This window comes from Helianthus annuus, chromosome 12 (assembly GCF_002127325.2).
Source record: "Helianthus annuus cultivar XRQ/B chromosome 12, HanXRQr2.0-SUNRISE, whole genome shotgun sequence".
NCBI classification, from domain to species: Eukaryota; Viridiplantae; Streptophyta; class Magnoliopsida; order Asterales; family Asteraceae; genus Helianthus; species Helianthus annuus.
The window spans coordinates 17,436,868-17,460,910 of record NC_035444.2 but is presented as its reverse complement, the minus strand read 5'-3'; the positions used below and the strand labels follow the sequence as shown (position 1 = coordinate 17,460,910).

The window sequence follows — 24,043 nt, the reverse complement described above, 5'->3', positions numbered from 1 at the left end:
GTTTTTTGTTAAGGTAAGTAATTTACAGTGTGACCATATGTAAGATAACTCAAGGAAGCATTAACAATTTCTTGCCTACTTCCGTTTGGAATAACAGGAAGAATTTGCCTAAAATCACCACCAAACACAATTACTTTACCTCCAAATAAAACATCCGACTGAGAATTGCTTTTGTCAACCAAAACATCTTTAAAGGTTCGGTCTAAAGCTTCGAACGCATGCCTATGTACCATGGGTGCTTCATCCCATATAATTAACCTAGTATGCTTAAGCAAGTAGGCTACATCACCATCAGCCCTTATGTGACACATCGAACTCTCGTCTAAATTTATGGGAATGTGAAATCTAGAATGTGTCGTTCTACCTCTTGACATTAGCAAAGAAGCAATACCACTCGAAGCAACATTTAGAACGATCTGTTCTCTAGACCTAACGGATAAAGCTAAAGTCTTCCAGAGAAATGTCTTACCTGTTCCACCATATCCATATACAAAAAATACACCTCCTTTTCCATCTTCAACTGCTGTCATAATTTGATTATAAATGGACATTTGTTCGTCAGTCAATGAAGATATAAGAGTATGTAACTCACTCTGAAGCTGCGGAATATCAAAAGATAATTCTTCGTCAACCAAACGATTGTTTCCAACAACAAAGGAATCGTAATCAGGATAAGGAATTGTCGGCCATCGTGTCAAAGAGGAACCATTTCGAATCAGGTACTTTTCAATCTCAACCAATGTCTGATTCTTCAACCTCTCATCAGACATTACAAGTTCTGTAAAGATAAAAAAATAAAATAAAGATTAAGAATGTGAATAAAATGTATCTGAATAATGTTATGGGTAATATATTGAAAAGAAACCTTTGTTTTTTGTTGATCTTCTTCTATTGTATAATATGTCATCGGCCAATAATTTCCATGTTTGTTCAAATACATATTCAGGTCTTGACAATGTGTTTGACAACAACAAAGTAACAAAAAGTGCACGAGTATAACGACCATCACCCGCAAAATTGGCTTCCTTAATTGCTTCAATGTACTCCATGTCATCATCTAACAAACCCATAGCATAACACGCGTCCCTGAAAGTTAAAAACACCTGACCATCAACAGTTCTAATATCTTCAAACGATTTGGGTCCTTTGACTTTGTTTAGGAGAATTCTAAGAAAATACGGTTCACCCACAGCAGGGGAAACAGAATGAATCCGTCCGATCTGTAACAACTTTCTTTTACGTGGTTTCCATACTCTATCTGTTAACTTCCAACAGAATTTAGTAGGAAACTCAACATAGGTAAGTTTCCGTGCATTTTCATCGTTTCTGTTCATCTCAAACCACTTTAGAAAAATCGAAGAAGAAACTGATGGCTTATCCAAAACTTCTTGTATATCGTCCTCGGCTCCAAATACAACATTTTGTTGACCTTCAAGATGAAAAGGAAGTCTCATAACTGGAGGAAACCTAAAGTGAACCTCATTTGCAAATATCCTCCAAGAAGCTTCACAGGCTGAAACGTACCTACAATCATAATACGCTTTGATCTCATCCTTTGTTGTTTGTTCATTTTCTGTACCGTCTCGGTTTGACACTACAAGGGAAGCTCTATCTGCGCCTTTATTAATGTACTTGAACAAATATTTAATAGAACCAGCTTGATTGCACCATTCAACATTAATGTGAGCTTGGTATCTTTTCAAAAGAACCGGACTATAAGGAACAACACTTCTGTTGTCTAATTGAACGTTGGACTTTATAACAGTGTTTCCATTGTCTCTTCTTCTATATACAGGGAAACCGTCAGCATCAGTGGTGGTCTCAGGGTTGAATTTTTTGGGATAGTTTTTTGAACATCTACTATCAACCATACAAGGACAACTCGGATTTGCATTTCCACATGGACCATGAATCATGAAATCAGTCACAAGTGCATATAGGCTTGGATCTTCTCTCTTATCAGGTATCTCAGCAGAAATGAACTTGTCAAGATGATCAACGGACAAAATTTTGGATTCCGGTTTCAAAAAAATGCAAATGTGAGCATGAGGCAATCCACGTTTTTGAAATTCCACAGTATAAACGGCTACATTAAAAAATGATATTTAGTAAATGGTGAAAAATAAATTATAAATATTTATGGTATTATAAAAATATATAAAAAGTATAATTATACCTGCACTTAATTCTCCAAATACTTTTTTGTCCTTTAGATCCTTTGTAAGTGAATCGAGCTTTATTTTAAACAATCTACACAAAATGTCTGGCCTGTCTTCAGGCTTAATTGAAGTATTTCTCAAGTATCGTTTAATCTCTGGCCACTTCGGATTACATGTAACGGTAATAAAAAAATCGGGATATCCAAACCATTTACATATAGCCATAGCATCTAAATAGTTTTGTTGCATATAGCGTGATCCACCGGTAAAAGAAGATGGTAATAAAACACGTATACCAGTATTTGATAGATCATCTTTTCCTTCGTTTTTCAAGTTTTGAAGATTTGAATATGTTTCAGACCTAAGATGTTTCTGTTGAAAACGAATATAATTAAGCCTTTCACTCTCAATCATGGTATATGCATCTACCAAAAATTGTTGAAACAATCTCCGAGCATTTAAAATTATAGAAAAGGCAGATGATCGATCTTGAATTCTATAAGCAAAGAATTCTCTCATTGTACACTTGGGTCGAATTTTCTTTAACGTACGTATACCATCCCTATGAGGAATGTCTATTCTATATCCATCATCACCATTAGGAAAAAGGATTGGATACTGAAGTGCTAGATATGATGGATGAAGTTCACTGATTCGTTGAAGACCTTCAGTGTGAGACTCAACAACAATATCACGATGATCAATTATTTTATGTAGATCACCAACTATCAATGCAGCAACTTCTGAAGTTGAGGGCAAGTTGTAAGTACGACCGTCAAGATCTCTTTTGTAAATGAGACGAAGCTTGAAATTTTCATTAGGATTCTCATTGAAGTGGTTTCTTGCAATTCTATAACTTTTAACCAACTCATTATTATGATCCAGGAAGTCTTTTAAAAACTTAATGAGCTGAATATCTAATTGCTTTAAATGAGAATCCGACTTATTTGTAGATTCACTGAAAAAATAGAAACGCATAAGGTAAATATGTGATAGTATGTAACATCAAAATATTGGTACATTGAAAATACTAAAATACTATAAACTATGGTGTAATATTACCTGAACAACCTTTTCCGATTTGAAACTTCATTATCAGTATCGTAAATATAAAGCTGGGAGAACTTTGGATCTTTACCAGGTGCAGGTACCAAACCACCTAATGTGTGGAAATTCTGTCCACTAATACGAAATACATATGGTGCCTTACCACTGTTGATACTCGAATCTACCTTTCCACCCATTGATGTGAAGGAGAACATAGAATTGTATCGTCGGATATTCTTTAAAAAGTACTTACTTTTTTCATTAGAATTTCCAAATAGATCCTTGTATACTGAAGTAGGTTCTTTCAAATCTGGAAGCTCCACTTTGCCATAACCACAACATAAACTATAAGTTAACTTACCCAATGTAATTCGACCTTTACCACCTTCATCAGACCATAATAATGAATGACACATCTCGCATCTAAGGATTTGATTACCATGATCCAAATAATCTGTAAACATAACATTCATTTTCAATTACGATTTTCATAAATTAATAAAAAAATATTATTTAACTTAAAACACAGTAACATTGTTATTACCTGTGGATACACCTTTATAAGGGTCTTCAATGGAATGTAAATTTTCATTGTCGTCATCAGAAGTAAGATCTACCATTGGAATAGGTTCGATAATACGTTTCTTAGGTAAAACCTTTTGTTTACCAGATTTAAGCTTAGTCAACGTAGAAGAAGATCGAAGAATGTTGTTACTGTTTTGTGTAACAATGTTTGAAACAATAGAAAACTGAGAACTGCTAGGCGTATGGGTTAATTGGTTATTAAAAGTAATAGCACCTGTGAATGTCATAATTAAATGTTAGTAAAACAAACTTTTGATTGTAATGCAAATCTACTTCATACATATATATATAAATATATTGAGATGATATATTCTTTTAAAATATTATCAGATTACTTACCAGTTGTTATGCCACTTAAGGGTGTTGTCGTTGTTAAAGATGTAAAGTTACGCACTGTCTGAAAACTATTAGATGAAGAAGGAAGATTAGGATTATAATTTTCTTCGTCGGTTAACTGGGATTTGTTAACAATTTTAGAGGATCCTCTATCACTTGGTGCACTTCTTCTTTTATTTGACTTTGTTCGCCTATTATCAAGATAAATCTTCCGCATTTTTCTTCTATGAGCAGCAAGTAATGCTGAAATGTTCATTTTATTAATTTTTTAGGTTGAAACAAACAGTTTATATATAAAATAAAAAAATAGAGATTATAAACAAATTTCAATAAAAAAACGTTACATTAAAATATGACATACCATTTGAATTACATAATAAAGGGACTGAATCATCTGTAACTAAATATATTAAACAAATAGATTTTATCAGTAGAATACAAAAAATATTAAAGCAAAAAAGCTATTTGAAGAATTCTACAATGTAAAATTTTACCATTAGTAATGTTCGACAATGGTGTCCTTCCAAGTGTACCTAAATAATTATAAAATAATAAAAGGGAATAAAAAGAAATTTAATAAAAGAAACAAATTAATTTAACCGTTAACGTAAAAAATAATTGTAAAAACAAAACTTACTGTTAATTGATTGCGGAACTAATGTGATATCACTCAACGGGGTATTTTCTAATCTTCTCTTATTTAACATCTCCTAAATTATATAATTGAAAAACATACAAATTATATAAATGAAAAACATACAATTTATATAATTGAAAAACATACATAAGAAAAAATAAAAAAAAAAAGTAATCATCTCATAGCCGTTTATTTACTAACCCATCAATCAATATCTTCTCCCCATAAAAAATTTCATCATTACATTATACACATCATTTCTCTTACAAAACTAAAACACAATCAACCGTCTTCTTCATCATCTAGGGTTTTGAAAAATCAGAATTTCTAAATTGGAAGATAATCAAAGGGATTGCACCATACCTTCTCGGACAATTTTAAACAAAAAGGTATGATCCTTATCATCGATATACTACTCATTCACTACTATTTGAGTAATAATAATGTGTGAAATGTATAAGTAACTTTAATTCGGATGAAGTTAGAACAAAGTTACATTATTAAATCATATATCAGTAGTATTTATAGATTGCATGTTTTGAATATCATTGATTTAGTGGGTTGCTATAAATTTTAAACTATCTGACTAAGAATAGGATTACTTACATGTTTAAATAACATTGACTCTGTATTAAGTTATTAATTTTGAAAAAAATTAGATAACCGAATATGAGATTAACATAAAAAATACAATTAGGGGTCGGATAACTTAATAGGAAAATACTTAGCTTTATAAGTCAGTACTGTTTAATTATTAAATGTTCATAATATTGTCAAGAATGATTTTTAGTCAGAAAATGATACTTGTTTGGAATATTTGTCTTTTATATGTTCTACCTGTTTTAAAATAGATTTATAATTGAAAATCAAAACATCAAAATTAAGAAAAAATTAAAATATATGACTACATTGCAGTTTAAAAGATGGTATCATCATTTGTTCAACTGATGGAAGAACCTAAAGATCTCTCATTGGTATGTGTACTTTCATCTCTAAATTGATGGATCTAAACATCGTATGTAATATGTAATATTGACATAAGCCTATTTTTTATTGTTTCATGTAACTGTTAACCCAGCTGGTACCTGTTCAATTTGTGATCAAAAAATGGGGAAAAGATTGGCAACACATGAACATAGAGGTTCATCATCAAGACGGTAGACATTGGACTGTAAGACTTAGACACATGAATAATCTACCAGTGTTAACAGATGGTTGGAGGGCTGTTGTTAACAGTCTTAATTTGTTAAAAAACACTTGGCTGCTGTTTAGAAGCTTAGGGGATAAAGAGTTGGAGGTTTATCCTTTCTTAAAGAATGTGTGTGATGAATCATTCATAACAATGAACAACTTAGCAAAGTTGGGTCTTACGGTAAGCATACTATTTAATAATTAATAGTTATTCAAACTTTATAAGATAATTGAATTGAAATTGTATTGTTAATAGTAATACTTATATACTTACATTAATAACTTGCAGGTAATTCCAAGTGAGTTTGTTACCATGTTTTTCAAAAATCACGAGGTAAACGGCATTTACCAAGTATATGCAGCTGGTAAGTACTGGGATGTGATGGCATCCAAGATTCATGTTACATATGCTTTTACGGACGGATGGCCGAAACTGTGTGAGAGGTTGGAAATTATGGAGGGTGACACAATGATCTTTGAGAAGATTAATAATTTTGTGTTTCAATTGAGGGTATTCAGGAAAGGAATTGAAGTTGAATTGGGGTTTCACGAAAAATCCGAAGATAATGATTTTTGTGAAATCATATCTAAAAGAACATTCCAAGAAAGTGTTTGCTATGTAAGTATTTTTTTCTTACAAACAACATATATCACATAATTCAGGTTGCTTATATTTCTGCTTATTTTTTTCCAGCAGAAGTTTGGTGAATCTGAAAGTGAAAGGGAGACAAGTGGAGATTTAGTGATGAATGAGGTACTGGATTATAATTTACATCAAGTATATAATAAAATGTTGATTAATGAAATAATATACTACTGTTGCATTAGTTTCGAATAAAAATGAAATTGAACATTCATTAATTATGAAGATAACATCTTTGGAAATGAAAATTAACAGATTTTGAGTAGGAGACAAGGCATTCTAGATTGTGAGCAAGTTACATCACCTAAAATTAATGATTCTACCTTTGAGGTTAACGTCAAAGATGAGGTAATAAAGATTTAGTATACATAATCACAGCTTTTACAAATGGTTAAAACCGTTAATTATTTATACTTTTGATCCCTACCATTATATATTTAATAGATTTACAAAAAATACTATTGTTTTGTAAAGGTGATTGAATCAACATCAAAAAAAGGAAAGGAGGTTGACAAGACTCCGGAAGTGGTGACACCAAAAGTTGAAAACTATCGCCGATCATCAATCAAAAGAGAGGTAAAGTTTATTTTAATCACATGTATTATAACACTTATCATTTATTGTTGAATAACCTCTTTCACAATAATAAAATGCATATCATTCATAAAAATAATTATATTCACAGAGTATAAACTACAAAGAGAAGGTATCAAAAATTGGAAAAGAAAAGAAAAGGAAGCTTGGTAGTGGAATTCCATCAAAGGCTGAAGTTGATACTGAAAATTATGAGTTTACTCGAAAAGGAGAAAACAGATTGGTATGGAAATTTGAAATATAATGTTTAAGATAATGTAAGTAGTTAATAAGGTAAGTTATAATAATAACATGTAACATATTTTATGTAGCGACTTCCTGTTGAGGTTGCAAGGAGATCTGGTCTTACAGAAGAACTTCATGCATTAAAGATTCAAACTTTGGATGGAAAAATCATGTGTAATGAAGTGGAAACAGAAGAAAATGGTGGCAAACCGCGTTACAAAATGGTGAAGTGGGATAAATTTATGTCTGCAAACAGTTTGAAGAATGGTGACATGCTACACTTCAACTTTGTTACGTCTACACAGGTGCTCGAGTTAAAAAGTGTGGATCGAAAATAGAACAATATGTGAAAGGATGGTAGTAGGGTTATATTTTGTTGGCTTATGGATTGTGAATGATAAGGGTTTTGGGGGGTAACCATATAATTGGTTATGAAGACAATGCTGTTAGTTTTTTGGCTACATGATTATGTAACATGTAGATGTAAATTGAAACTATTATCGGTTAGCTCAACAATATATAAGTATATAAATGAATGTTAATCATCTTGTTTCTGTGTTGCATCAAACTAACAAAAACATTGATTTTAGAAAAACAACATGTAATAAACCATTGTATATTCGTTTATCAAATAAGATAATAAGAGTGGTAAACATACCTGACGGATAATAATAAGCAGAAGGATATAGTTTCAAAGTAAATTATTCCAGACAATGAAACGGTAAACGGATGCAAACTTACTTGTTAGAAGGAATGACAAGCAAAAACACAGATCTAAAAATGAACTGGAAAATGCAACTAAAACATTGAATAAAGAAAATGATTGATGACAAAAAGTTATACACACTTCTTCCTTCATTTATAGAAAGTCGATAGACAAATTAGGCAAATTGTTGCTAAATTCTAGCACAAAATATAAGTACATAATTAGTTGATACTAATTATGATTGCGTAAGTTTGTAATGAAAGTTATTTGTGATCCCAAAAATTATTCAGATCTTATAATTATATAATAAATCAATATATTTGTTAAAATATTTTAAGAAATGTTCATAACTTGAATAAACCCGAAATATCTAATAGTAAGAACCATAATAAGGTTTTCCATTAACCCATAAACATATTATTTTAACAATGGAAAATTGCTAATTGTCATTATCATATACTTGATAAATAGTACGTTCACCATTTTCAATAACCACCATCTCCTCTATAACGTTTACGTTCTTTTCACTTGCATGTTGATCATGAAGTCCATACAGTTCAATGAGTTCACGCGGCCACAACTCCATCAAAACAGACGAAGAAATGAACAAACCTTGGTCTTGGAGCATTTCCTAAAAAAAATAATTCAAACATGTGAGTTTATTGAATAATGAACATTGGTAAAATAAGCCATAATTGGTGTTGTAAATAATAAAACTCAATAAACATTACAAGATAATCTTCAACATAGCAACCACGTTTAAATGCAAATTCACGTGATGATAAACCATCAAGCCATTGTTTAGAGACCAATTTGAATCGATGTATTGATTTCGTATCGATCCTTATTAATATCTGGAAAAGTATCAAATGAAAAGGAAGCTCAACCATTGTGTTTCTAAAACCAATTACAAAAACAATGATTTCATTGTGTTTATATATGAGTAAAGAATTTCAAAATAGGAATTGATAATGTCAAAATGGGAAATTTCCATACTTAAGATACCTTCTAAATATCAATTATGGAATTGATCACATATTGTTTTAATATAGAATTATATTTTGTTATTTTCATGGGAAATTTGATATTCATATTGTTCTAAATTTCAATGGGAAATTTTCCATACGTAAATGATACATATTCTTATAAGTTATAAGTCATTTACAAATCTACGAAAGTAACAATAAGTATCTTGGGTTTAGGTTTTAGGGTTTAGATGAATAAAATAAATAAGAATAAAATCTTATCATTATTATATATTTAATTATTAGAACCTAAACAAAAGAAACCATTATTTTGAATAATCAATGCTATATAACCTTGAAATACACAATAAATTTTTTCAATTTTTGTCTGAAATCTTGTTCATAACATGATATATAAATTATTGTATCGGTAAATTCACATTTTGCACCATGTTAGAAACTTATATCAAAGATCTTTTAACCTCATTAAAATAAACACAAACTTTACCAAAGGATATCACCTAATGTAATAAACACTCACGTCAAATAAAAAATTATCAATTATCAAGCAATAATAACCGTCAAAGTAATAAAATTGTCTTCATAAAAAGCATAATTATAAAAATAGTAAAAACGTTCAATCATGCAACACCATTTGAAGACCATACTTCAAAATCCTTATTTCTCAATTTTTGGCGTGAGGAGATCCAAGTCGACAGCATCGTTTATTTCAACTTTCCCAGGACTGTTACGACGTTTAGTAGAAGAGCTATCAACAGCATCAACATCATAAACATCTTCCAGGTTACGTTTAATGTTCTCGAACTTCGTCGCATCTTGATCACTACCATCTATAGGATCTGGCGTAACGCTGTCACCCATCACAGATTGAGATTCCTGAAACTACATCATAGAAAAAAACATCCATCAGTTTGATAAAAATGTAATCTATCTACAGGAAAAAAAAGTGTAGAACAACACAAGTATAATACCTTCCCTAAACCTTTGACATTACCAACTGAATCGGACAAACTTTGAACATTTGACTCAGAAAAGTCAGACTACAAAAATTTAGAACTGTTTCAATTTATGAATAAAGACATATAGTTATTAATAACTGAAATATTATTATGCTTGGAAGAAAAGCGTAACCTCATTAAGTTTCCATTTTTTCTCCAAAGCAGAAAGTAGATCCTCATCAGAAGATAACATTGAAATCCCATAGTTTTCAACCTGGTTGGTAATGTTAAAATTGGAAATTTTGATTTGGAATGCAAACTTTTTGTTCAACAACACATCAAACTCAGATGGAAGTGATTGAAACGATCCTTCGGTGGAAGTGTCAACCTGTATAATGAGAAAGATATAGTAACATATATATAAATTGTGTAATAAAACATGAAAAACCTTTATCAGAATGATAAATATTTGTACCTTCGAGTAGATATCTAGCAGTTCTTTCGAGGTTTTTTTCAAAAGCTTAATAGCTTCATAATCAAACAAAGTACAGGAAATGGTTCCAGTTGAATCCTGAACCCTTAGAGGTATCTTGTATCTATTATACGATAAAATGTTAACAATTGTATAAAATTACTTTTGAAATTAATTGTAAAAATGTATAGATACCGATGAACAGGAACAATGTCAACAGCATCACAATCTGGGTTTATACACTCAAACGACTTGTCATCCAACACGTCAAAACTGCCATCATCTCTTTCAACCAACTCAGTTTTCTCTTCAATTTGCTTCTTACAAACATTGCATGATAAATAATACCACGGCTTATCATTTGAAATAGCTATAACAGTACCAACAATGATAACCTTTTTCTCCTATCAAGTAGATAAAGATTGTAGTTACAGATAAGTATGTGAAAATGACATATAAGATACGTTAAGCATATATATGTTTGATATACATGCCACGTCAATAGAAGCAATAAAACCGGTCAAAACAAAATCTTCAGCATTTAGAAACTCATCTTCTGTATTCGAGATCACTTGTGAGCATGATTGTTTACTTGAAGATGATTTAGAAAACTCCTTCTCAAGATATCTATTAAAGTATAATATATTAATACAAATTTTAATCCTTTTTATAAAACGAATAGTAAGTTATTAATGATATACCTGTCTTTGAATTCTTTGATCTCATGAATATCAGAATTTATGAAGACACGACTTGCTTCAAACATGTTAGTCAGGCCAACTTTACCTGATTGTAACACACATTTAATTGCAATGACAGGTATAAAATAATCATTTGAGCATTGTAAAGACTAATATAGATAATTAAAATACATTTTTAGATTACCATATGGGAAAAACATAGTTAATACCTTGATATATGTTAACTGTTCCAAAATGGACAAGTATAACCACATGAGCAGGTCGATTTTTGTCATTCATGTAGTTTGACAAAGTGATTGCATAATTTTTCCACAACGTTACACTAATCTTCTGATCTCTGTAAATTTTCAAAGTCACTGAATTATTTAATAGCAAAAGAATATATCAATACATATAGTGACTTAAAAACATATATATTAAATTGTTGTTTATAACATTATTACTCGAGATCCTTCAAGGTAATGGTCATTCGTTTTGTTTTAGATCCATCCTTCCTATTTGCATCTTCAATAGGATATGAGACAACCAAATAACCGATGAAATCTGTATATTAAAATAGAATGAAAAAATACAAACAACTGATCATAAGTAAAAAATTAAAAAAATAAAAAGTATACAGTAGTTACCTATTGGTGTATTCACTTCAATTTTTTTACTCAACACAGATTTAAAATCAGTGAATTTAAATAAGTACCGAGGACCAGTGTCACACCCCCAAAATACCACCTAGGGAATGTCCCTGTTAGGCGTGTGACGTACCAATAACGAGCCACTAATTACATTGAACGCGTACAAGTTTCAAAATAAAATCCTTAATTATTAATGTAAAATACCATCAACGAGTTTACATGAAAACCAACATGTTCAGCGGAAGCAAATAGTAAACCAAAGTTAAATTGTTCAAAACCAATGTATATTGTCAATAAACAATCACATGAATCCTTCCAGTCGACCCATGACCACTCCAGCTACTCCAGACAGCAAGTTCCAATGCAAGACATCTAACGACCTACAAGCATGCAAACAAGTGTGTCAGACGACGCTGGTGAGTTCAAAGTTTTGTTAACGAGTTTAGTTACCAGCTATATGTATAAAACAGTTTAACAATTTGATTTGATGTTGTTATTACTCGATTACCGTATGTGGCGACTAGATGTGAATGCCCAACCCCAATGCCTCCATATAGGCATTGGTCATGAGGTCAAGGTATCAAACAACCTTGAAGAGATGTAAGGGGTCTTATATGTACACGATGTGAATGCCCAACCCCAATGCCTCTAACTAGGCATTGGTCATGAAGTCCAGGTAATTAGTTCACGCCCGTCCTTTCGGCCCGGTGTGAGGGTGCCAAACCTAATAGCGCTATCAACTAAATACCTCGTTGCTTCTTCAGCAACACGGTAGATGTATGGGGTCTTACATGATTTATACTGTGTTCAATAACCAACATCCCAAATAAACAGTTTACCCATTATTCCCTTTAGAAACGTATACCAGATGTCCCAAACCACCGGGACGCATGCTTAGAAAAGTGCAGTGAACTCACCTTAGGTTTGCTCGGTAAGACTAGTTACGTGTTCAGTACTCAAATCAATCCTAACATAGTTACCAATATCAATCAGACTCATGCACCAAAATCCACTTATTATAACAAGTTGTAAACACAGATTGGTCATCGCGTGGCACGTATGGCGTAACAATTCACGTAAGTTCATATCACACGTAATTCACATAATCCTCAACAAATATTCGAATCACACGTAATCACGTAACACAAACATAACCGACTAACAACACTTGACAGTTCGTTACATTATTCAAATCAAGGTGCGGCCCACTGGGCTCTACCGATGTAAGTGTGTGTAACCCATCGAGCCCAAGTTCAATTTAATAACCCAACTAAATGTTAACACTAGCTTTGACATCCTGATTTGCAACAAAATTGTTGTTCACATAATCACCTATTCCGATTTCATAACTGTTTCTTTCCTTCCTACCTTAATTGTATCCTTCACCATAGTTTTCCTTTTCAAACTATAACAAGTTACCAGTTAACAACTACATTAACATCCGCACCGAGTATCAATCCTATTATCGAGTAACAATCATAATTTCACAAATTTGTGGCTCACAAATAACCCTTAATAAATTACCAAATCATTAGCATGTGTTCATTAATCGAATCGAATCAACACAATAAACTAGATAACCAATTGTTTCGTTAATTATTCATCCTCATCATCGTTCATATTCGATCAGATCGGTTATCAATATAACTATCACAATGATTCATAAACGCACAGTTCTAGTTCTTCGGCATTACGGTCGGTTATGAACATCAACACACTTAAGTCTAGAGTTTACATCGTTGCAACGGATCATCCATATCATATCATCACGCAAGCATGCACATGATCATAGAACCATAACTTAACCATATTCAATATATACTAGCACATAATCACAGCAAGCAAAGAAGATAAATCACTAAATAAGGAATCATACCGACCGAAGGAGAGTGCGACGTTGAATTGAATGAGGTGGATGAGACTTCACGATGGGTTTCAAACAATGAAACTGCCGTCAAGATTTAGAGGGGTTAGGGTTTGTAATAACTTGCAGGGGTTGTGCGTCCCATCTCACGCACTCACGCATACGAATAAGAAAGAGATGAGCCGGAGGTCGGTTGGGCTTAGGGGAAGCTGGGCCGAGATTGTTTACTAATGGCGGTGGTCCAATAATATCTCAAAGTGAATTGAACTAGTTGCTTGTTGTTGTCGGCCATCTATATAAGATCTCTTCATCCAAGACAAGTTAGTGGAAAGTTTGGCCCAATCACAATTGGTCATTCTTAATGAAATGTTATAAATAATCGAGTTGACAGTTAGAGAATGGTGGCCCATGTGCTTGGTCATATAGAACAGTTTGTTAGCAATTTCCCATCTGAATGCACGTGCATGAGGAAAGTTATTTATTACCATCACTCGGCTCAATAATATTTTCTACCTAAGGTAGTTCAAGGATATGAGCGGCCCCTACTAACCTCTTGACGCAATAATACTCAAGGACACGCTCACTCGTACCCGATTACATTTACGTTTAACAAATTTAACATAGTGAGAAATGTTACAGAGGGATAACGAGAGGAGTTAGAATCACGAGTTAGAATCACGAGACTAAACAACACTAACCTTGAGAGTTTGGGTTGTCACATCATCCCCAACTTGAAAGAAATTTCGTCCCGAAATTTGATAAGTAATCCAAAAGTGACGGGGTGTCAGGTTAGGATGATTGTGGATTTCCTCGGGTGCCACATCATCCCCAACTTGAAAGAGAATTTCGTCCCGAAATTCGTCAATGACAGCAAAAGTTGATTCAACCACCTGAACAATTGAGGATATTAGAGTTTTACCAGATCTTTACGTTCCCACGTAGATTCCGGTCCACGTCTTGAGTTCCAACGAACTCTCATGATTGTCATACGACTATGCTTACGAACCTTAACCTCCCGCTCCACGGTTTCGATGGGTTCTTCGATAAACTGCAAGCTGACGGCGATCTTCGGTTCTTGGAGTGGTACAACAAGTGTTTAATCGGACAAACACTTCTTTAGTCGTGAAACATGAAAAACATCATGAACGTTACCCAACTCAACAGGTAACTCGAGCTTGAATGCCACATTGCCAATACGTTCCAGGATTTTGAATGGCCCAACATAGCGCGGATTAAGCTTACCGCGTTTCCCCAACCGCACCGCACCCTCCCAGGGTGAGACTTCCAATTATGACATGTTCGCCCGCAGTGGACTCCTAGCGTCTCCTAAGCTTATCGGTTTTTCCTGGCGGTCACACGTTATCGTTACGCGATTTTCGATCTAAGCAATCTTCTCAAGAGTCTCGAGTACAAGTCCTAGACCCGCGATTAGGTTGCCACCCACTTTAGTCTAACAAGGAAATCGACATTGTCGCCCAAGCAATGCCTCAAACGTAGTTGTCTGAATACTAGAATGGTAGCTGCTACAGTATAACTCAACTAAAGATAGGTATCATCCCAATTCTTACTAAAGCCAATCATGCACATGCTCGCACCTGAGGAAAAATCTACATTCGTCTTGATTTATCACTTTACTCCCCCGGGATTTGCTTATCAAATTTCCCGCCCGTCTGTCCAATGCTCATGCCTAGACGTAAGCCAAGGATGTTGTGTGTTGCCTGTCATAAATCAAGCTTAGATCAAAATCAGTGGTAACAGGGGTTGGCACCTCGTGCCTAAAAGTCACCTCTCTCAGAGGAACATTCACAGCTGTAAAGACTCGTCAATTTCCTTGTTTGCAAGAAAGTGTGCTGGTAACGTGAGACAATCGACGATCACCCAGGTGACGTTGCTTCCGTTTCGAGTTGTAAGTAGACTAGTGACAAAATCCATGGTAGTCTATTCTCATTTCCATATGGGTGTTTCTGGTTGCTGATACTTCACCCTGTCTTTCCCACATGTCAAACTCCGTTCCATGCGTGGCTATGTGGGCCTTCAGGCCCGGTCATCCGTACATGGTCTTCAGGTTTTAATACATCCTATCAAACTCAGATGAATAGGACATCGAGGCCCGTGTGCTTCGCCTGCACCATTTCCCTAAGGTTGTTGTATAGTGAGGTCCATATTCGTTCCATGAAGTAGCAAATATCATCCGATCTGCCAAAGGTTGCTTCCCGATGCCCGCATGGGTCAATCTTGAGAACTCTCTTCCTTCAGTTCTCTAGTTTGAACAGGGCGAGTAGGATCAGGCAAGTTAGAGTCGATAGTGAGCTGCAAAGCTCGTGCACGTTCAAGTTCCACAGCCGTAATCCTCCCAAAAGTTCCATCCCACGATGCCAATTACTGATTTAACTCTTCCAAAACCAGGGTCCACGGGAGGCCCTTGTGATCGGTCTAAGTAACGCATTCGGTACCGTCCAAGTAATGCCTCCAAGTAAATCCAAAGACCATGGTTTCCACCACCGGTTGTGTCGTGCAGCTCCCCTTTGTAACTCCATTACGCAAGTCATCACTCCTCGTGTTGCGTCGACGTGTAACTGGGACTCTGATTCAAACCATAATGACATACCACTGAATTACCCGCACCCTCGGGTAAGGACGATGCTCAGTGCGTTGCAGAGTTGGTATTCAAATGTTGAAAAGACCTCCTCCTGACCTGTCTTTCACGAACACAGCACCTGGCTGTGGTAAAGAGATTTAAGCTGCGCGACCTCCGAAAATCATGCGATTAATCTGCGATATCATCAAGCGAGACCAAGAAATTGTTGTATCCTCGAACGAATCTTAGCGAGGTTCACGTGCATTCCCACTTCGTTGATTATATGACCCAAAAAAGTTATCTCTCGAATTCAGAAGTTACATTTATTAAGACTTCGCGCGGTGTGGCTCCTCCCTCGGGAGCTCTCAAATAAGATACAAAGATGTCCGTGATGCTATTCACTCCTGGTAATGATTCAAAACGTCACTCAATAGCATGGTCGGCTCACATGGTCCATTAAGTTGCTGGTGATAATTACTCCAATGGTCATGGAATACAAAGTCGTATGGCCGTATTGCGTTCGATATTCCGTTTCAGGAACATTCTCCTCTTGGTCTTCCGTAAATACATGGTCGAGGCAAACAGTTCTTGATTGTCACCTTGCTGAGTTCTGGATAATCAGTACACATACGAAAAGGCTTTATCTTCCCGAATATAGTTGGGGCTCCCCAAAGCGAACAAAAACTATGTCCAATAAAACTCATGTCCAACAGTTCCTGTAGATAGTCCTTGCAACCCTCCTGGTGCAAGACGGTATGTAGCACGAGTAATCAGGGTTGCCCCTGTCGTGAGATCAAACTGAAATTCTGCCTAACAATGGTGGAAGTAAATCTGAAAGCTCCTCGGGTAGCACACTAAGAGGAATCACGAATAATTGGTGGATCCTCGATCCTCTTTTCCTTAGCCTCAACATCAGTGTCGGTTGCTAACGTAGCGGGGTGAGCCCTCCGTAGACACTTCTGGGCCTTCATAGTTGATATGGCGCTAACCATTGCACCACTCTTTTGCTTTAGAACAAATAACGATTCTCCACACAAAATTTTCTCCTTACAAGGTATATCTGCGCGATTTTTGAATAACTAATCCACACTAACTACTGCATTGTAACCATCAGGGGTAGTAGAAGGAAAGTCGATGTCGAACACCTGTCCCCCCCAAGGTCGAGTTTGCACCCTAGCGAACATATAAGGCTTCAATTGACTTGCATCATCCGATTCCACAACAAGTTCAGTTTCAAGAAACATCAGGGTTAAGCAGAACAGTGACAAAGTGATTAGTTACCAAGAACGTGTAGGCCTTCATGTTGTTATAATCCTGACGTCGCCTACGCCAATCCTAAATGTCCTTCGTGAGTACCATATCAAGTGTTGTTGCTACTGCTACAAGAATCCCCAAAACTGTCATTGCTCCCTGGGTTGTTGTCGTCTTGAATTATCAACGGCCAATCCATGCCGTAGGCACCTTCATTTCCATATTGTAGGCTACTATTACAAGTACCCTGGTGTTGCCATGACCGTTGCCTCTAATGTCGTTGCTTGAAATGGAACCCTATGATCTTTCACCAACCAAGTCCATCTTTCCACATTCTGTGCCACGCCCTAAAGCGCTAATCACTATGCTGGTGACATTCCACACTGTAATCAGTTGTCACCGCTTATGCCCTAATTGATTCGTAAGAGTCGACTTCCATAAGTCGCTTACCCGGGTTAAAGATTCGATTAGCGTCAAACTGCTGATGTTCGTTGCTGGTAATCAAGGTCGTCCAATACTAAGGTTGGTAAGGTATTACGCTCATCCTCTTCTCCATCGTCCTTGCGAGTTGTCTGAGTAATACACGGTATGTTTCCAGAGCGTTGCAGGAGTGATCGCACTTCAGGGTCTAAGACGTTAACGCGCTAGGTTCTAACAAACAAGAATAGGTGAGGAAGGTATAGACCAATCATTCGACGCGGAGACATCCATCCCAGGGATGTTCGTACAAGCACCTAACATTCTACACAATTCGCTAGGCGTTCAGATGGGTGATCAGGTAATACTCGATAGCATCGAGATTCGTAAGGATTCAGAGTGGAGTGAAAATATCACGTTCAAGTAAGAGACAATCACTGCTATGACTCTTATAGACTATTGTGTTTCACATCGATTTAATAACAGAATGGAACCCCTTTTCACTCGTTAAGCCTCACTGGGACTCGCATGCACCCCACATTATTATTATGTGTGCACCCACAATAATATTATGATTCGCATGCTCATCTCAGATCCTCCTAACTCATGTCAAATGGTTCCTCAAACTCGAGTAGCAAACAAAGAGCATCACAAAACGTAAGTCATGAATGTCTAGGGAAATACCACCCTATTAGTCACATAACACATGCAAGTAATTCATGAATTCATACTGTTGTGCTAAACGTGCAATCACATGATATATCATATGTGAGTGTTCACTAGTTATGCATTACAATGAGTATACGAGAGACGAACCTTGCAATCTGGAGCTGAGTGTCATGGTCTTATCCTTGTTTTCAGAACTGTTTGGTTATAGTCTGGTTTTATAAAAACGTTTTTAAAACCAAGTTCACTATAACCAGTGGCTCTGATACCAATCTATCACACCCCCAAAATACCACCTAGGGAATGTCCCTGTTAGGCGTGTGACGTACCAATAACGAGCCACTAATTACATTGAACGCGTACAAGTTTCAAAATAAAATCCTTAATTATTAATGTAAAATACCATCAACGAGTTTACATGAAAACCAACATGTTCAGCGGAAGCAAATAGTAAACCAAAGTTAAATTGTTCAAAACCAATGTATGTTGTCAATAAACAATCACATGAATCCTTCCAGTCGACCCATGACCACTCCAGCTACTCCAGACAGCAAGTTCCAATGCAAGACATCTAACGACCTACAAGCATGCAAACAAGTGTGTCAGACGACGCTGGTGAGTTCAAAGTTTTGTTAACGAGTTTAGTTACCAGCTATATGTATAAAACAGTTTAACAATTTGATTTGATGTTGTTATTACTCGATTACCGTATGTGGCGACTAGATGTGAATGCCCAACCCCAATGCCTCCATATAGGCATTGGTCATGAGGTCAAGGTATCAAACAACCTTGAAGAGATGTAAGGGGTCTTATATGTACACGATGTGAATGCCCAACCCCAATGCCTCTAACTAGGCATTGGTCATGAAGTCCAGGTAATTAGTTCACGCCCGTCCTTTCGGCCCGGTGCATTGGCGAAGCCACGCCCCCCCGAATTTTTGCGAAACCGGGGGGGGGGGGGCGGCAACGTATATACCTATACGAAAGTACTATTCATAACACTACGCATCGAAAAGTTCGGGGGGTCGGGCGCCCCCCCCGGAGATACCTTATCCTTCGCCCATGGCCCGGTGTGAGGGTGTCAAACCTAATAGCGCTATCAACTAAATACCTCGTTGCTTCTTCAGCAACACGGTAGATGTATGGGGTCTTACATGATTTATACTGTGTTCAATAACCAACATCCCAAATAAACAGTTTACCCAGTATTCCCTTTAGAAACGTATACCAGATGTCCCAAACCACCGGGACGCATGCTTAGAAAAGTGCAGTGAACTCACCTTAGGTTTGCTCGGTAAGACTAGTTACGTGTTCAGTACTCAAATCAATCCTAACATAGTTACCAATATCAATCAGACTCATGCACCAAAATCCACTTATTATAACAAGTTGTAAACACAGATTGGTCATCGCGTGGCACGTATGGCGTAACAATTCACGTAAGTTCATATCACACGTAATTCACATAATCCTCAACAAATATTCGAATCACACGTAATCACGTAACACAAACATAACCGACTAACAACACTTGACAGTTCGTTACATTATTCAAATCAAGGTGCGGCCCACTGGGCTCTACCGATGTAAGTGTGTGTAACCCATCGAGCCCAAGTTCAATTTAATAACCCAACTAAATGTTAACATTAGCTTTGACATCCTGATTTGCAACAAAATTGTTGTTCACATAATCACCTATTCCGATTTCATAACTGTTTCTTTCCTTCCTACCTTAATTGTATCCTTCACCATAGTTTTCCTTTTCAAACTATAACAAGTTACCAGTTAACAACTACATTAACATCCGCACCGAGTATCAATCCTATTATCGAGTAACAATCATAATTTCACAAATTTGTGGCTCACAAATAACCCTTAATAAATTACCAAATCATTAGCATGTGTTCATTAATCGAATCGAATCAACACAATAAACTAGATAACCAATTGTTTCGTTAATTATTCATCCTCATCATCGTTCATATTCGATCAGATCGGTTATCAATATAACTATCACAATGATTCATAAACGCACAGTTCTAGTTCTTCGGCATTACGGTCGGTTATGAACATCAACACACTTAAGTCTAGAGTTTACATCGTTGCAACGGATCATCCATATCATATCATCACGCAAGCATGCACATGATCATAGAACCATAACTTAACCATATTCAATATATACTAGCACATAATCACAGCAAGCAAAGAAGATAAATCACTAAATAAGGAATCATACCGACCGAAGGAGAGTGCGACGTTGAATTGAATGAGGTGGATGAGACTTCACGATGGGTTTCAAACAATGAAACTGCCGTCAAGATTTAGAGGGGTTAGGGTTTGTAATAACTTGCAGGGGTTGTGCGTCCCATCTCACGCACTCACGCATACGAATAAGAAAGAGATGAGCCGGAGGTCGGTTGGGCTTAGGGGAAGCTGGGCCGAGATTGTTTACTAATGGCGGTGGTCCAATAATATCTCAAAGTGAATTGAACTAGTTGCTTGTTGTTGTCGGCCATCTATATAAGATCTCTTCATCCAAGACAAGTTAGTGGAAAGTTTGGCCCAATCACAATTGGTCATTCTTAATGAAATGTTATAAATAATCGAGTTGACAGTTAGAGAATGGTGGCCTATGTGCTTGGTCATATAGAACAGTTTGTTAGCAATTTCCCATCTGAATGCACGTGCATGAGGAAAGTTATTTATTACCATCACTCGGCTCAATAATATTTTCTACCTAAGGTAGTTCAAGGATATGAGCGGCCCCTACTAACCTCTTGACGCAATAATACTCAAGGACACGCTCACTCGTACCCGATTACATTTACGTTTAACAAATTTAACATAGTGAGAAACGTTACAGAGGGATAACGAGAGGAGTTAGAATCACGAGTTAGAATCACGAGACTAAACAACACTAACCTTGAGAGTTCGGGTTGTGACAACCAGACCAGTTATCAGTTTTCAGAACAGACATGAATGCATAAAAAGATAGCTTCTGATCTTTTCCGGTAACCTTAATTTTGGTTGTATCTTTGGCTAGGGATGGTTTATGAATCAATAAACAGTCATCAACTACCAAAAACTTAAGGAACCGTTTGAAAAGCTTATGTAAACAGCTACATTGAATGAAGGCACCCTGAAATTTAAATTATATATAACGAATCATACAAAATGAACACGTATAATTATTGATAAAAAAGGATATTAATAATTATATAAAAACTTTAAATATCTTACCTCTTCATCCATTAACAACATGTCAACACGATAGATCTGGTTATCATAACCATTCATTTTTTTATCCCACATAGATATGATCTTAGCTTTGATGGTATAATTGGTGGAATGAGCATTAAATGACCTGAACATAGTAATATGATTGTTCTCCATTTCACTGGTAAAGAAAGATAATTTTAGTAATTGATTCTAATTCTGATCTATATAAGAATGAATAAAATAATTAAAAACAGGGAAAATGGTTTAACCTCAGATTTCGAAAACCACAGCACGAGAAAGAAAGACAATTTGAATGTGGAGTCAGAGTCTTTAACTTCTGGTCTTATTTATACAATAAAAATTGAGTAAATTATGGCATAAATGGAAGATATTTTTGGAAGTTATAAATCATTTGCAAAAATAAAAATTTTTGGGAGACAAAGTAATTTGGGTAACGGTTTTAATTTCCTAATCTGTTACTATTGGTTTGCTATTAAAACTAATAAATTAAAAAAAACAAATAAACATATTTACAGTTACCTAAATAATGAGTTTTTTATAAACAATGTATACATTTTTTTAGGATGTTGCAAATAAAGAAATTTTAATAGTACAGTTGGTAATATCATAGTTAAAACAGAATTCTATCAAGAGAGAGTTTGAAAATCGTAACCTGTACACTATGACATTTGACCATTTGAGCTAAAACCAGATAAGGATGAGGCAAAATCTGAGGATGAAATGTAAAGACCAACAATGTTAGTAATCTAAGTAAAAACAGACGAATCATTGATTTAGGTTTATACGTGCAAACATGAACAAACATAAGATAAACAAAATTGATAACAAATAGAAATTAAAAAGAATTATCGAAATAATAACAGAGATGAAACGACATAATTAAATATTTTGCAATTGTTAGTAACATAAAAACAGACAGAGTCGGTGGATTATAACAAATTTCATTGATAAAACCAAGTAAACCACATAGTAATTATAAATTTCAAAAAAGATTGATACTAAATAATTGCAAATTGCGTATCTGTAACTTCTTAAACTATCCTTTAACTTCCGATGCTGAATCCGAACATTAATCTTCAATTGACAAGAGCAGGGCTGGGAAGAAGATGAAACGATTTAGGGTTTTTAATTTGGAGAATGAATGATTTACGGAATTTAGGTATATTATATACCCGGGTCAAAATAAACAAAATGGGCAAACTAATTCGGATCCCGTGCGTGAAACATAGACATCCCACATTTTCCCGCCAAAAACATAAAATGGTTGCATAATAGAGGGACACGTGTCCCACACTTTATTCATATATTATATATATAGATATGTTAAAAGAAGCATAATTCATGTCAAAATAAGTATAATTTAAAATGAAATATGTTTGAAGTTCAAATCTCACCGAGTATAAGGCCGAGTAGTCCGAGTAGAAGGCCAAGTAGGCCGAGTAGTCCGAGTACAAGGCTAAGTAGGCCGAGTACAAGTCCGAATTATTCTAAATACAAGGCCGACTAGTCTGAGTACAAGGCCGAGTAGTCCGAGTACAGGCCGAGTAGGCCGATTTTGACCGTCGCTGACTAGTCAAGTCCGACTAGGGTAAACTCGCCTCGGAGGTGGTCCGAGGACCGAGTACTCGCCGACTACAAGGCCGAGTAGGCTGACTTTTACAACACTGCCTATAACCACTACTAACCACCATCACACAACTAGCACTAACCACCACCTGCAACCACCACTAACCACCCTCACACAAATCTGAATGACGATCTAGAAACCCTAAACCCACTACCATCTGCACAACCGCCCTAGCACCACCACCACCACCGCAACATTCTTTATTTCTCTCTCTCTCTCTCTACGTCCTTCTTTTCCGTCAACCATCCCAACACCACGAGTACTACCAGTCGACCTTAATTTTTCTATTTTCTTGTTTGATTTGGAGCAGTTGATTGGTGATTGGTTGCCATAGGAAGAAGGTATTTTTCAGATGCTAGAGGAGAGGCAATGTTGATGGGGACATTGAGAAGCCAGATCTGTAAATCACAGATCTGTCGAGAGGGTGGAGGAGAAGTGTTCGGTAGGGGAGTGGCGGCAGCATGGGAGTACCTCCAGTCGACCTTAAGATAGTCGACCTTAAGATAGTCGACCTTAAGATTTCTGAGAATAAACAAGTTTGTGCTTTC

The 24,043-nt window shown here is 35.7% G+C and overlaps 2 protein-coding genes across 2 annotated transcripts; both read right to left on the bottom strand.

Moving 5' to 3' along the window:
• Window positions 1-8: 8 nt before the first annotated feature.
• LOC110892513 lies at window positions 9-4,383 on the bottom strand. The gene is made up of 6 exons (XM_022139672.2): window positions 4,131-4,383; window positions 3,751-4,005; window positions 3,222-3,660; window positions 2,177-3,117; window positions 866-2,086; window positions 9-778 (listed from the first exon to the last, which is right to left on the bottom strand). Exons 1-6 carry the CDS (start codon window positions 4,381-4,383, stop codon window positions 9-11), a joined length of 3,879 nt encoding a protein of 1,292 aa, XP_021995364.2.
• Window positions 4,384-10,947: 6,564 nt separating this feature from the next.
• On the bottom strand, window positions 10,948-21,605 carry LOC110892512. Its single transcript, XM_022139671.2, has 5 exons — window positions 21,551-21,605; window positions 11,664-11,763; window positions 11,430-11,557; window positions 11,221-11,305; window positions 10,948-11,146 (listed from the first exon to the last, which is right to left on the bottom strand). The coding sequence occupies exons 1-5, from the start codon at window positions 21,603-21,605 to the stop codon at window positions 10,948-10,950; spliced, it is 567 nt and encodes a 188-aa protein (XP_021995363.2).
• Window positions 21,606-24,043: the final 2,438 nt, after the last annotated feature.

Excerpts from the sequence above, each read along its gene's own strand:
- LOC110892513 (XM_022139672.2), bottom strand. The coding sequence starts at position 4,383 with ATGAACATTTCAGCATTACTTGCTGCTCATAGAAGAAAAATGCGGAAG. Across the intron at positions 3,661-3,750 it reads TTATAAAGGTGTATCCACAG|ATTATTTGGATCATGGTAAT; the intron begins GTAATAACAATG and ends TTATGTTTACAG. Across the intron at positions 2,087-2,176 it reads ATTTGGAGAATTAAGTGCAG|CCGTTTATACTGTGGAATTT; the intron begins GTATAATTATAC and ends TTTTTAATGTAG.
- LOC110892512 (XM_022139671.2), bottom strand. The coding sequence starts at position 21,605 with ATGTCTGTTCTGAAAACTGATAACTGGTCTGGTTGTCACAACCCGAAC. Across the intron at positions 11,764-21,550 it reads TCACAACCCGAACTCTCAAG|ATTTCATCGGTTATTTGGTT; the intron begins GTTAGTGTTGTT and ends TTTAATATACAG. Across the intron at positions 11,147-11,220 it reads ATCAAAGAATTCAAAGACAG|ATATCTTGAGAAGGAGTTTT; the intron begins GTATATCATTAA and ends ATACTTTAATAG.